The sequence below is a fragment of the Neodiprion virginianus genome, chromosome 2 (assembly GCF_021901495.1).
Source record: "Neodiprion virginianus isolate iyNeoVirg1 chromosome 2, iyNeoVirg1.1, whole genome shotgun sequence".
Classification (NCBI taxonomy): domain Eukaryota; kingdom Metazoa; phylum Arthropoda; class Insecta; order Hymenoptera; family Diprionidae; genus Neodiprion; species Neodiprion virginianus.
The window spans coordinates 813,878-828,836 of record NC_060878.1 but is presented as its reverse complement, the minus strand read 5'-3'; the positions used below and the strand labels follow the sequence as shown (position 1 = coordinate 828,836).

At 37.8% G+C, this 14,959-nt stretch overlaps 2 protein-coding genes across 5 annotated transcripts; one reads left to right on the top strand and one right to left on the bottom strand.

Annotated features, from left to right (window-relative positions):
• The first annotated feature begins 42 nt into the window (after positions 1-42).
• Positions 43-2,178, top strand: LOC124299078 (phospholipid phosphatase 6). 3 transcript variants are annotated; one of them, XM_046751993.1, is made up of 5 exons: positions 43-173; positions 408-525; positions 743-880; positions 993-1,092; positions 1,236-2,178. In XM_046751993.1, exons 2-5 carry the CDS (start codon positions 517-519, stop codon positions 1,628-1,630), a joined length of 642 nt encoding a protein of 213 aa, XP_046607949.1. In that variant the 5' UTR covers positions 43-173; positions 408-516; the 3' UTR covers positions 1,631-2,178. The 3 variants fall into 3 exon arrangements, with proteins under 3 accessions (XP_046607949.1, XP_046607948.1, XP_046607950.1); XM_046751992.1 differs by lacking the exon at positions 43-173 and having other exon boundaries at positions 320-525; XM_046751994.1 differs by lacking the exons at positions 43-173; positions 408-525 and adding an exon at positions 592-642.
• LOC124299075 (alpha-tubulin N-acetyltransferase 1-like) lies at positions 1,767-13,567 on the bottom strand. Of its 2 annotated transcripts, XM_046751984.1 has the most exons (9): positions 13,370-13,567; positions 12,582-13,265; positions 9,352-9,501; positions 8,408-8,579; positions 6,982-7,123; positions 6,043-6,133; positions 5,485-5,557; positions 5,357-5,403; positions 1,767-3,957 (listed from the first exon to the last, which is right to left on the bottom strand). In XM_046751984.1, exons 2-9 carry the CDS (start codon positions 12,683-12,685, stop codon positions 3,663-3,665), a joined length of 1,074 nt encoding a protein of 357 aa, XP_046607940.1. In that variant the 5' UTR covers positions 12,686-13,265; positions 13,370-13,567; the 3' UTR covers positions 1,767-3,662. The 2 variants fall into 2 exon arrangements, with proteins under 2 accessions (XP_046607940.1, XP_046607941.1); XM_046751985.1 differs by having other exon boundaries at positions 1,767-3,954; positions 12,582-13,567.
• Positions 13,568-14,959: the final 1,392 nt, after the last annotated feature.

Here is a 14,959-nt window from a genome sequence, read left to right as displayed (position 1 = left end):
ATAGCCTCAAGGGAACTAACGAATCACGTGGTTCACTGCGTATGTCATTGGTCAAAGTGACAGAACCACGTGACTGAATCTCTTTCTGATAGGCTATCACTCAGGTGACCCGTTAGTTTAATTTCGGCCACCGTCTTGTATGTAAGACCGTGATTTCGGCTCAAGTGCAGAAGGTCAGTGCAGGCTTCTTACTTACCGTTAGCGTTGCTGTTATTAGTAGTAGACGCCTTAGTATTTGCGTACTGTTCACGTACGCTGGCATGCGCATTGTTCTTTTGCGCATAGTTGACGAACTTCAGACCGGATGGTAGGCTATTTCCACGTTATTTGCATTGAATTCGTAGAGATATACATGCAATGTATTGTAAATATTTCTACAGGTGATTCATTAAATGAATGTGTTACAGAATTCACAGAATCGAAATAAGACCGATCAACGAATCCGTCCCTTTGGCTTGAAACGTGTCTTTGGGGTAAAATTCGCTACTTTGGAAGTACGTAATCGAATTGGGCACCATGGCTAAGGTAATTATCAAAACGTTACGATAATTGCTACCCAGAGCTTCTATTCATTTCGAACTTACTATAACCTCAAAAATAATTTCTTCGCCGAGTGTCAAATAATCGTAACGAGCTTTTGAATTATACAGTTTTTCCTCTAATTTGTAATAACGGTCAAGAAAATTGCTTCAAAATTCTAAGTTTTTACACCCGATAAAATACCTATACTTAATTGTTACAGAGAAGCGAAAAACGGGAGGTTCCGATGCTGCTCAGAAAAATTTTAGCCAGCGATGCCTACCTCACAAAGCTTTTTATCAATACTATGGACAATTTCATGCCTTTTAGACAGGTTAAAGTTCACTACAAGATGCTTGAGGTCAGTACAATAACTTCAGATGCATACAACTTCACATTGATGAGCTGCGTTTATTACTGGTACGATATCACTGTTAAACATTTTTTACAATTTATTTAATAAAATTTTCCAGGTTTCCTGCCACGGTGTACCTTGGATAGCCTCCTGGTTAGCTTTTGTTTGGCTATTGAACAGCAGCAGCTTATACCAGATGCAGGTCAACTTCATGATAGGTAAGCTCATTATTTTCAAGTGAATTCATAATATACGTTTAAAAAATTCACCTAAACATCATGAAATATTGGAAATTCTTGTCGAGTTATAACTGCACTGTTTGTTCTTAAATTTTTATGTTTACTTTTATTTATCGTTGTAGGATTACTTTTGGACATAGTTGTCGTCGCGCTGATAAAAGCTTTGACACGTCGGCGTCGTCCAGCCTTCAATGACGACCCATTCGCCATGGGGCCAGACAAGTTTTCCTTCCCTTCTGGTCACGCATCTCGTTCAATGTATGTTGTTTACTTCTTTTTCAATTTGTGGCCAGTAAATTGGATATTTCGGCTTCCTATGTTAGCGTGGATGGTTTGCGTTTGTCTGTCAAGAGTCTTGCTTGAGAGACATTACTTGTTAGACATCTTAGCTGGGGTATTTTTAGGGTTTGTCGAAGGATTTTTCATTGGTCTTATTTATCTTGACCACGATACCTGCGTTTCTCTAGTATCTTGGATTTCTGATGAGAAATTAGAGGGTGGTGAATATCACGTATGAGAAAAAAATAAATAAATAGCTCACAGAAAGAACAACGAAGAAAAGAATTTATACGCATGGTTGCTATGAATTTATTTTTGTCAGCAATCAATCGATTTCTACGTTAATGTGTATATACTATTAATTTTTTTTTCCATTTCTCAAAGCTGAATTATTTAATGGCTAAGCCTTCTCCAATGTACTGTGATTATTATTAAGTAACCGATTGAACGTTTGTTGCTGTGAATATGAGAAATTTCAAGTTTAGTCATAATATTGTGGACATTAATTATTATTGAAGGATGAGAGGAACTTGATTCTTAGCCTAGTATACAAGGCTTTCATTTATTATCGGCTGAGATCGATTCTCTTTCATCTTCCGAAGAGGTTTCTTTACTAAGATGAAAGTAAGAACGAAAACGTGAATTTTAAACACCACTGATAAATATTTTTTATAAACCATTTTACTTTTTTCTTCAAATCGTATTTTACTTATGATATTTACGTAAGAACGAATTTGAAAATGTTAATACAATTATTGCTGTTAATAATATTATTATTACTACAAACACCTTTATTTTATTTCATTGCCTTTACATCACGTCGGACATTACACTACGTATTACATATATATAGAGGTTTTAACATACTGTTGAACCAAAATGAACGTGTCGACACCCGCGTTTCAAGATTACCTCTTCATTAAACGTATCTAATCATCAGCAGTAAAATAAGAAAAAAAATATACAATTATTTGCGGTAATTAATTCATAGCATATGTAATATTATTCCAATTTAAAACTTAGTATTACCAATTTGGAGTAGAGTAGGCGGTCTTCAGAGCCATTGCTGAAGCTAATCTGCTATAAGACGCCATTACACATAATTTTTATAATCTTGGAAGAACAATCCACGGTTGGATATAATTTTCCTGCAAAACCCAATTTCGAAAAAAAAACAAAAAAAAAAAAAAAATCATGAATAATATCAAGCTTTCATTTGAACGGATTAGGAATGATTTTTTTTTTCTACAGAGAATATCAGACCGGGGTGATAATTACCATTGTTCTAATCGTATTCGGTTATCTATTGTTCCTAAATTTTTCTTCAAGGTATGTATTAAGCTATGTATTCGAATGATAATACGTAGTTCGCTATCTCATTAATATACGGTGCTGCGCTATATCATGGTCTAGTGTACATACGTCGCGTGCTAGTATAGCCTCAATAATTGCAGTGAATCTACCTATATGAATCTATGTAGCTATACAGGTTCATCTATGGAGGTCTATATAGCTCGCGTTAAAAAAAGCTTCAAGCATCCATTTCTTATCTATAATTGATTCCGAGCAATATTTTACCCTAAAAACAATACTAAAAAAAGCTTAGCTGCAATTGATTGGTAAAAGATAAATTCCGACTCGTCTCGTGGTTTTAATCTACGTACCGTTTTTCGGATAAAATCAGTTGTGCGTGGAGTAGGTATAACTGATACCACGATTATTATCTTTGAATTCAAGATACAAGATTGTGATTCGGAATTTTAGAACTTATTTCTTTATCAGACATTTTTGGTGATGCGGATCTCATTTTATTGCATTTTTTCTGCGTTCCTTTCGGAGTGAGTATTGATACCAGTACAAGTCAATTTTTAAAGCTGAATTTTACGTCTTCAGGTCACTCATTGACGGTATGATCACAACCAAACTCTTCTTGCCGTTATTTTCTTTGACGTTAAACGTGGCGCGATGATTTTCGAGTTGTAGAATTGATTGTAAAGTAAAACTAAAACCGTAAGTGGAGTGCAAACGTCGGCCATTTTGATTTGATACGAACGTTTAGAATTTATTAGCCCACAATAAAATGCCTATAATTTATTTGACACAAACAATTATCTTCTAAATTTTGTGCCGAATTCACAACCAGAATAACGAATTTTCAGTGTCGAAAATTCATGTCACGAGTGATTTTTATTCTTCTACTTAAACGAAATTGGTATATGGTTTATTCTTAAATACGGCTGCACGTCTCAGCTGAATCTCACTGCATCTCTCTACCAGAGAGGGGAGTGATAGAATTTCAGGTCGAGATGAGCCGCTTCGCTGCCTCCGACCTCCTGGGCGCAAGACGGCGAAGGCGACGTCTTTACAGAGGCGTTTCTTTCCCTCTCTGCCCGCTCCGCCTCGAGCATAATCGGGACGAAGGGGGTTGGCTGGTGTTCCGGTAACGCCGGTGTTGGAACTGTTGAGATTTCGGTGGTTCGCTGTTTCTGTTCCTCCTCAGAGTAGAGGGACAAGGAGCGCGGTCGCTCCAGTTTCGGGGCCGAAAACGAGGGAGAGAAGACGCTGCTGGAAAATTTGGCTCTTCATCTCGATTCGTCTCACATAAATATCGCGAACCGAGCCGACCGAGACGCCAGTTTAGAATGAGAGAACGAATACAAATAAAGTTTTTAAAGAAAAGAATAAATGTGAAATCGAACGAGATCGAAAACTTGAGCTCATCTAATTTTCAGAACACTCGATTTTTGATGATTATCCTATCCTCGTTCTTAATTATCTCTGTGTTAATGGAAATTTTTTCCCACGTGCAAGGTAAAAATTGTGTGAATCAGAATAAAAGAAAAACAAACGTAATTAATCGTACTTTTAAACTCGTATTGTTAAAATCAGTGTAGTTGCGGTGCTATAGCGTCTACATTACACACTATTATTTACGGGTGAAAAGAAACGAAACGAAAAGAAATTATAATGATGTATATAATTATATTACATTCTTTTTTAAATAAATAAATTCAACTATCGCACTATATAATACAGAAGTTGAATTATACATGTGCATTAATAAATAAAAGCCTAAAGACAAAAAGGAAAAAAAAAAAAAAAGAAAAACCAACTAATAACGCGACTGTTGTAATCGTCACGAAAACTTGAACTCAATTATGGAAAATTGAGTCGTTATATCACAATCAGATGAGGAAAATAATAATTGAGAATATCGAAGTGTGAAAAACATCCTAATTTGTCATTCAATACTCACACGCATGCATAATGCAATCTATACTTATAAAACTACGATATACTGCATGTACAAAAAATGCACGAGTTGCTAGAAAAATATAGACAAGAAAAAAAAAAATGAATTAATAAAATAACTCGGCCGACACAACCTTAAGAGTATTGCGATATGTGCTAAAATCTATTTTCACTTTGCCACGAAGCGCAAAAGAGGCCAAATTATTATACATATATATGATGCATGTAATTTTTCCTGATCGCTGTACATTATGACTTGTGTACCTAGTTGTATATGGATAAAAATAACCGCCGGACAGCGCAATAATTATACAAGTGTCAGTATCACAGTTATATATATCGGAGTTAAAATTATGTTTAAAATGTCATAATATACAGACTTGCGCGAAGTCTTGATTGATCGAGACTATCTACAGGATTCAGCGAGAGCTGTTCAAATCCATTTGAGGTTTTAGATATTTATTATGGAGAAATTTGTAGCTCGATTGTAGTTTGCTATGCACTAAAAATTTCCTGATCAGAACTCAAACCGTCTCACAGAATACGACTTGTTGCTTTTTAAAAAATTTTCACGATGCTGATTTGCATAATAAATAATAACAGGAACAACGACAGAGTTGAGAGGAACTTGTGCGCCTGCGTGTCCCGATTTTTTCTACACATCTACGCGCATAGATGAAGGTATTTAGTAACTCATTACAGGGTCACTCACCCTGTTCGCTCAGCTGGTTGTCCCAAGACAGCCGTATTGTGTATGATCTGTAATTAGGAGGGGTAAAACGTGAGGCAATAAGTGGGGGGGAAAGTTCGAGGATTGATCACCGGACGAGGATCACTTACGTTACCCATGGAACATACTGGACGAGCCGCGGCGTATCTTCCATACGAACTCCTGGAACCCGATCCATTTACACTGTAAACCGAATAAAACTTAATTCACTCATCAGCCTCACGTTTCCACTGATCTTTTAAGAAAGATTCGTTTATAAAACGCGAGCATTTTTTACGCGTTTTTCCATGCGTGTTTTCCGTACACAAAGTAACCGTTTCCATGACGGTCGAGTGAGTGCGAATGCGCATGCGCGGAGTATTGAAAAAACCACTTTTAAGTCCTAGGCGTCGAAAGTCGTCTTTTCTGTACTCCGCGCATGCGCTGTAGCGAACAAATCTGACATTACGTGACCCTAACCTCAATTTTGGGCTTCGGAAAAAAACGTGGAACACACTCTTGTTGTATAAAGAATCGTGTGCAACAAGGAGGCGACGGTCTTGTCGCCTCGCGTATTTGCAATATTCGTCTTCGGTTCACCTACGACTCGTATTGCAAACTTACGCTCGGCTCGAAAAGACCGAGTTTGCCTCCTTGTTATACAATATATTATTCTCTTGTATGCGAACCTGGAGTCGTTGCTGTTGTTGTTGGGCGAAGGGCTGTCGAACGCTTTCCCAGGGGATAAGCCATACCTGCTGATCCTAGTGTCTTGAACTTCTGTGTATGAAAAAATTTAGCGAAGTTTGATACTAGTGTGAAATCGCACGGTATTTACGTTGGGAAACCAGCAAGACATGCGCTACGGCCTCGACATGTTGGAATTACGTTACTACTGCATTTTATAAGGTTCAGCTCATCCAGTTTGCTCAACGCCTTCACATACCAATTAGCCACGTGCGTCTAGCATTGACCGATTTTAAACCTGTCTCACGTGCTTGAATAAACTTGAGACATCGAATATCGAACTGCGCTGTATTTTATACATATAATATTTTAACAATATCATTCTAATCACCATTGAATGTGATTCGAACTATTCCGATCATGTCAAGGTTCAATTTTTATGTTTCTTATTCAATTTCCGAGAGAATATGCGAGGCATAAGAAATTAAATCAGCATTTGTCGATAGATGATAATTGTTATAAACAAGACGACTTAAACTTGTTTGACTATAAAATTTCTCTGTGCAACGTCTACGTTCAGGGAAATTATTTACACTATTTTCAGAATCTTAAAAGTTACTTTATTAACGGGTGAAAAATTTTCCTTTGAATCAGGTAAATTGCTAACAGGTCAGCTGTGGCAGTTGGATATACTTAAAGACGAGTGCATTCTGCAGCGGTGTAGAAACTTTATGAAGAAAACTAGTTCGTGCATAAACGCGCAATTACTCCGGACTGAATAATTACGTCTAAGGCGGTACATATTCAGCGAAATAGCTAACCTCTCCTGTCGTTTTTTTTGCAAGTCAAATTTTTATTTCTACTTGTTTTCAACTTTACGTCTTACAAAATCAAATGTCTGACTGTGTCATTTTTAAAATATAATACACGTCTTAACTCACCATCGTCGAAGAATCCGTGAAACACAACGAATTTGTTATTCTGTGGAATGATTCTGGTGAGACCGTAATGCTTTCGAAGAAAAGCTAGAAGTTTTTCCGAAGGTCTGTCAATGGCGAGTTTTAAAGGGGTGATTTTCTCCTCCTGGAAAAATGGAAATATACGTATAACAAGAAGAGAAGCATCTGAAGTGGAACTTTCGTCCTCTGAATTCTATAGTCGATATAATTTCTTTAGTAATTAGTACCGTTTTTCCGCAAACTGCGAGCGTCCGACGAGAAACCACACACTGAGATTAAAAAAACAACGACAAAAAAGAATGGAAAAAAAAAAAAAATTGAACTGACTTCCGACGGAATTACCACGATATCTATCTATATACATGTATCCAACGTGCATACCTATATTTAGACAAGTATGTGGGCACAGATGCGCACTGTACCCACCGTACACCGGCAAACATGTTTGGCATGCAAGCGAGAAAATTCAGGATTAAATTGGTCGGCTTAAAAAATGCGTTCGTTTATCTAAATTCAGAACGATTTTTCTACAAGTGATGTCGAGTTTGCATTACAATTTCAGTATTTTAGGAAGTGGAACTTTGATTCGATTTCAATTCAACTTATTCGCTGTAAACCATTTTGATTTATTTTATAAACAAATTAGAACACTAGACCAACACATTTGTCTACGAAAACAAAACCGAGATACCAAATTATAGGGGCAGAGTTAATGCTCCGAATTTGATAAGTTTTGTAAATGCCCAATTCCGAATTATTTGGTGGCGAAACTTGAAGTAAAGAAATCAAACTTTGAAGAAACGACAAAGTTCCGAATGGTCGGAAAGCCGACGGCTCAAAGTTTCGAAATGCAAGATTCCGAAAATTCAAGTTACGATAGAGCAAAGTTACGAAAAATAAAGTTTCGATAGAGTAAAAATCCAGGAAGTTGAAATATACTCAGACGGCGTAGTTTACTCGACGAATGGGTGTAAAAATCAGAAAAACCGAAAATAATGTAAAAATATCGAGAATCCAAAAGAAAGAAAGTTCAAAGTGATAAAATTTCACCAAGCCAGAAATTCACAGAACTGAATTTCTTCGATCGATCAGAATTTTGATGCCTCAGTTTTTAATTTTTTTATTTTCCCACTTTCGGAACTTTGAGAGTCGGGTTTCGGACCATTCGAAGCTTTGATGTGTGGTCAAAATTTGATCTCTTCACTTTAAGTTTCGCCACGAATAAATTCGGAATTTGGTCTTTCGGGCTTCTCAAATTTGGAATTTCAGCCTTACCCTGATTATACGGTACGTTGTGCACTTTGCACCGCTAAGTGCGAATATATAAGGTATATTATAACCTAAGCTGGAGCCTAGAGGTCGGCACGCTTCGGCAATAAAGCTCTGGATAATAAAAGTTTATACACACGGCAAGCATGTGCTGATACAGAAGATTACCGCAGCCAGTTCGCTGCCGGGATTCGTGGACGTAAAAATCGAGCACGCAACGTGGCTGAAGCTGATAATGCAACCCCGTCTCGTCGAACATGAAGAGATTCTTCGAACCTGTCTTCAGAAGCCCAACCACGGACCCTTTGCCCCTGTAAAATTTCAAAGAAAATTCATCATGCCACTGTAGCTTATATATGATAACATTTTGCGGGATCGCGAGACGCAAATCGAACGATTATTCGAGTTTCAATGAAATGTGCAGTAGACGGGACGGCGTTTTTCACCCTACTTGCGGAAGCCGCTCGTTAATCCTGCAAGCACGAAGTGCCGCAGTCTAAACCCGCCTCAACCCGGCAGGACGTCCGCCGCATCCAACATTGATCCGAGAAAAAGCTCACCCGCCCTTTGCCTTCTTTACCCGAGAATCGCCCCGCTGCGCCTCTATAAATTCACTTAAACCGAACTGCAGGAAGTCCTCGAGCTTTTCTATTTTCGTCGTCAGAAACAGTGACGCGAAATTCAGAGATATGTTTCGGATGGTTCATTTTTTAACTTAAATTTTTTTTTTTTTTCAAGGTTCAAGTTTTGTTTTTAAGGCTTTAAGGAACAAGATTAATTGGATCGCGATTAATATATACAAGTCCGTAAGGTGTACAGATAAAAATAAATAAAAAATATTACAATGATTGGTAGCGACCTCTAAATACTTTTCTACCTCCTCCAGGTTTTACGACAATTTTTTCTTCAGTATCTGTCACAAATTTTTCGAGTGGCACTTTAAAAAACAAAACGTTTAAAAATGATCCACCCTAAAATATAGTTGTAATAAAAATTTATCCGAGATAAAGAGCTTACGCATGATAGAAATATTGGTATAATGCAGATGCGGGAACAAAGAATACAATATATAATATCAATTACTGATTGGCTTCGCTGTCGACGAGAAGGTAGACCAAATGATCCGTATCCCTGAGCTTTTGGGCGCTGGTGATGGTCTTGCTGAGGCCCTGAGCTTTCGCCGAGGCCTCGCCCATGTCGTCGAGAACCCTGGTGAGTTGTTTCTGGCATTCCCTGAAAGCAAACAATTACCATTATAACGACGCACAACATATCGTGGTTCATGATTATGATTGCCAGTTCCTGTCATCGCTCACGATTAAGCAAGCAGCGATTAGTAGGTGCGAATTGCGTGCGGTTTAAATTCATTACTTCGTGTCACTGACGTGCTTCTGCGGCTGATTACAATGCGAGAAAGTTATCAGATCGCTTAATTGGGATTCACCCTTCCAGGTCCTCATGCCTAATCAGCCGGAACACGCGACCGCGAGTTGCGCCGACATATATTTTGATTTATGGAAGCTGGAAGCTCCAATTCAGGAGGTCTGCAGGAAGTTAGAGTCAACCCTTTCAGTTATACATTTTTCAACTCAATATTTACGAATCTGAAGTAGGAATTTGATCATTATTAAATCCAAGACGGTGGATCCAAGATGGCGGATCCAATTTGGCGGATCTAAAATCGAAAAACTATCAAAATTCGATGATTTCGATCAGAATTCGTTACTCGGGGGTTTTTGGTGTTATACGAAGTAATGAAGATCGTTTGAAGTCGTAAATAAACTGTGATAAGGCTAGGACATGGAAATTTTAAAAAGGAAAGAGTTAAAAGGTACGGACGAAAAATTTGAATAACGAAATTAAAAGCCTGCAACTCTTGAGTACGTTTTATTGAAAAGCATGTATGATGAGCTGTTTACGGGCAGTTACATGACCATATGAGGCACACAAATAGATATTCAACGAACACTTAGAGATAACGAGAGTCTATCCCTCGTCACAAACGTGATCGCCGTGTCACTCGATCACTGTATGACGTCACGAGCTTCTCATTGAGCGTGTCTGATCGTTGATTGCCTCGGTCGTAATTCACTTTTCACGCGTTTCAAGGGACTGTCAGATGAATTCGTCGATCGGCTCAGGGTTAAACAAAATTTACTGTGCAATTTGGAGTAATAAATTTTGTCGTTGTTGCGTTTGGGTTCACGTGTATCGCTTGGATGACGGAAAAGATGGGGAAAATTATTTCAAACAATTAACGATGAAACATCGCCAATGAGGAATGATAACTCGGGAAAATTGTGATATCAGGATGGCCACACAACTGGAAAAGTTGGAAACCCTGGAAATGTCAGGGGATTTTTAATTTGGTCGTGGGAAAAAACGGAAAATTTCAGTTGTCAATTTTCTATTATGGTAATTAGAAATGATTTTTTGAGGTGACAAATTGACTTCTTTTTCACTTTTTTTTATAATTATATTTTTCTTCAATTCGAATTGAATTTGAACCGAACATAGAATTAATAAGCTGAACGATTTAGGTTTTAGTAACTTACTAGAACTGGGAAAATGTCAGGGAAAACTGGATTTTTGGTCCTGGAAAAGCTGGAAATGTTGTGAAATTTCTTCTCTCAAAAATTTGTGGCCACCCTGGGTATGGAGTTTCGATGATTTTGGTATAGTCCGCGCTTTGCGCCTACGAGGCCGATCGCGTCTTTCGCCCACGTCAAGTAGTAAAGAATCGAGTGCTAGGGAACGGGCACCGCGAAACGAGTAGAGAAAATTTTCATGGTCAGACGCGCGGTTCAAGCGACCTTTGCGTAATTCTGTGAACGTGAACCCATATTTGTCTGTGTCTGCATGTATATGTCATCCGTATGTATGTACATACGTGCAATAAGCATAAGCATCAGCAGCACCAGCAGCAGCAGCGTGGTCTGACTATAAGAAGAATTCAGAAAATCAACAGCGCACAGTCATTTTACGCTTTATAATAGTAATACTGATATGCATAGAATTTCGTTGTCTGCAAAAGTAAATATAAAGTTTTCATCAGAATCAGATATTCTTCAAGGACACTAGGATGGAGAGAAATGAAGTACTCTGGTGAAAAAGAATTTATAAGATTTTCAGCGATTTTTTTCAGATATTGGAACATTACGTATTTTCGTAAAAAATTGTAAATATGTAACATAGTTTTTTATAAAAAGAAAATGTATATATTCGCACAAAATTATAGATTTCCATAAAAACTAGTCCTTTTTACTAACTATGCGTATCTACAATACCGTAAAAAAAAATTGAAATGTATATATATGAAAACTTTTGCAATTTCTGTAAAAATTCGTTGTACCTAATAGCAATTTTCACATCATTATTGCGTGTGATTCACGCCTCTGAGGGGCTAATTTGTTTCATCATGAATATCGTAACATACCAGTGGTGTTTTAATATGCGTGATTTAAGACTTACAAGACGATTTATTACATATTATTGTTATACACGTTTCATCCTGTATTATGCAAGGATAATTATTCATCGAAGGCGTAAGTATTATTTTCATAGAAAGGAAGTTTGAAAACCGTAACTAAAGGCAGTAAAAATTCGCGCAATGGATAAATACATCGATGCATCAAATTGAACGACATAAGATCAACCGAAGTCGTTGCGAGTGAAAGTTGGCCCGATTGTTCGAGGCGTAATGAGAGAAGAGAGGAAAAAACGGAGACAATAAGCACGGACCAGCGTGATGGGCAAGTGCTCGGTGGGGAGGGGGTCTAATATCGATCAAACGGTCTCATTCACCCTGATTTGTAGGGTTTAACTGATGTAACTACGCGCATATAATAGCAAGCAGTTTCCGGAGTGTGAAGTGCGGTTAAATGGATCCAAGATTTTTCGGACATGTAAATAAACCGACTGTTATTATTTGACGCATGCCGTATCTTACAGCCGAAGGTAGAGCTACGTTTTATTTTTCGATTCAGTAAGTCGAAAGGAAAACTTCGATTTAACAAGATGGAAAGGTCATATATTTCTTATGGAAAATTGAACAACTTTTAGCATATGTAGATTCAATCGAATCGATTAATAGTAATTGATTCTTTACCGCAATAATATAATACACATGCTGAATTCCAAAAGTTTCAGAACGTTTGAAGCTTAGGTTCGATGTATAATTAACAACAATCTCTTGTCTAGAAAACTGGTCAACAGGAATTTTGCCTTTCACTTTTAATCTCGCCTGATCGAAATTAAACTGGCTACAGAGACGTACTGTATCATCTTCAACATTGTTTACACATTATACTTACGCAAACTCGCGACGATCACCCCTAAACTCCTCGAGCATCAGGCTTTGCGATATCTTGTTGATTTTCTTCGGCAGGAGCTTATTGATGTTGAAGTTGAACTCCATCTTTACGATTATTCAAATTCGTTCACGGATCTTCGGGTTATAACGTAGTTATGTAACGAAAGAATGCAAGCAAGAAAAAGAAATGGTGAATTTTATCTTGTCACAGCCTGATCTTCAAATGACACAAACTTAATTGCACATCGTCTCGTATTTCAATCACTCGCAGCGGCGTTTGCAAGAAATTTAATCACTTACGTCCAGTGGCGAATAATAAATTGTCTCTTTAAAAAACAAGTTTATCCGCGCATCAATCACAGGCTTTGACAATATTCCAATACCATTTTTTCGTCAACTTTTCACCATTCAAAGATACTCCCATCAATCTCCGTTGCTTTTTTATTTTCAATTTTTTTACATCCCGTCGTCTGCTCTGCTTATACCGGAAGGTCGCGTGCGGACGTAGCAACTTCACTGATTATACCTTATATCTGGCAAATCTTGAAGATAAACAAATATTTTTCGCTCGTAAGGATCAAGCGCCGCACAACATCACTTGATTGTGAGCCCGTTTAACGGAGATAATGATCTGCGCAATAAATCGCGGTAGCTTGTTGCGAATTACTGCACGTATGTTCCGTACCTGTAAGTTACCGGATCAATACGCTGTACACATTGGAGTGTAGAATTCGGTGTCTGTATCAGGTTTAATTTTAATTGACAGCGGGCTGATGACGTTCACTTTACCTTAGATCCCATCTTGACTCCCAATCGAATTTTTCCGCGTTTTCAAATTTCCCGCTCGTCTTGTTTCTCTTATTTTTCTGCCTATTTTTCTTTCCCGTACCTTGTTGAAGCGAGCGCGTTTGGGCCGATACTCGACGCACCCGAGACACGTGGTGTATCCTGTACGGTCTCGGACCTAACTGACTCGCTTGACGCCCAGATTATTTTTTCCGTAAACTCGTAGCCTGCTGGCCCCCGTTCCGCACGCGCAGAGCGAAGGCTGAATCGTGGAGGCGGCGCGTTACGTCCATGTTACGTCACCGGCTGCGCTCTACCTTGCCGGCGGTTCGTGGGGCTGTTTTTATCGACTGTCGGTAAGTGCCACTTCGAGATGTTTGTTACGTTGATAAGAACAATCCTTGTCTTAGTTACGGTTGCTAACTAAGTGATCTGCTCAACTAACGAACGGAGACCACGATTACAAACAAATTCGAACTATCGTTCGTCTCAATGACATTATTGGTACCGTTAGAAAGAAACGTGTATTGCTTGACGATTTGAAAATTCCCCCGGAACGATCTAAATGAGGGTTCAGACGGCTGACAATGGAAGAACGTATGAGTCTGATGGTATTTATAGTATCGATAAGATTTACAGTATTTATTGATATTTTTATTTACTTTGTGTGAATCCTAAATCGGGGTAACGGTATTCTTTGGTTCAAATTTTAAATATTCTTAACGCGGCATGAAGCTTAAAGCATTTGACTGGTGAGAAAAAATGATGACAATTTTATGTACTTTTAAACGATAATATGCCTCGAATAAAAAAGTTGAACATCAGACAGGAATTTTTTAGAACTTATGTGTAAATAGGTAATCGGTAAAAATTTGAAGTAAATATTTGCGAATCGTGATCAGCAAACCTAAATAACGCGTAATTTTGACACTCCTTACAAAAGTGGAAAGAGGTAAAAAAAAGTTGCTCACAGCGCACCGATACTGGTATGTTTAGCCTTGGCAACTGTCCAGGCAATTATAATTTACAAGCATATATGTAAAGTAAATTATTATTCTCGCGCCTAACGACCCTGCAATGGCGTCGTCGCAATCCTTTCGTCAATATTCAAAAACTGTAACCTGGTACCTACTTATTCGTTTTCACCATATGTAAATAATCAATAAAAGAAATCGTTTGTCATCGCGCACAGCGGAATATTTTGAAATAATGCTATTGAACCAATCACGTATTCAAGCTTTGGCGAAAGCCTTAAAACTAAGATACGCGTGTCACGATACTAAATTCACTGTTTATAATTATGTTTTAATAACCTTCCGCAGAAGCTCACACCCGGTAATATTTGTATTAGTCACTTCTTTTTGGAAACGATTTTTATCCGCTCTTTGAAACGACGCGGAAGAACTGCTACTACGAATTGTAAAGATGAATAGTATCATAGCTAAGCGAAATAGTTGTAATATTCTAATATCATAATGAAATTCTTATTGTTATCTAAAAAAATGACATTTTAAGCGTTTTGCTTCCGTAATTTTGTAACGATGATTAACTCGGTTTTGTTTCTAGTAAATACATTACTAATTCGTAGTAATT

Excerpts from the sequence above, each read along its gene's own strand:
- LOC124299078 (XM_046751993.1), top strand. Across the intron at positions 881-992 it reads TTCACTACAAGATGCTTGAG|GTTTCCTGCCACGGTGTACC; the intron begins GTCAGTACAATA and ends AAAATTTTCCAG. Across the intron at positions 1,093-1,235 it reads GCAGGTCAACTTCATGATAG|GATTACTTTTGGACATAGTT; the intron begins GTAAGCTCATTA and ends TTATCGTTGTAG.
- LOC124299075 (XM_046751984.1), bottom strand. The coding sequence starts at position 12,685 with ATGGAGTTCAACTTCAACATCAATAAGCTCCTGCCGAAGAAAATCAAC. Across the intron at positions 9,502-12,581 it reads GGTGATCGTCGCGAGTTTGC|GGAATGCCAGAAACAACTCA; the intron begins GTAAGTATAATG and ends GTTTGCTTTCAG. Across the intron at positions 6,134-6,981 it reads TCACGGATTCTTCGACGATG|AAGTTCAAGACACTAGGATC; the intron begins GTGAGTTAAGAC and ends TTTCATACACAG.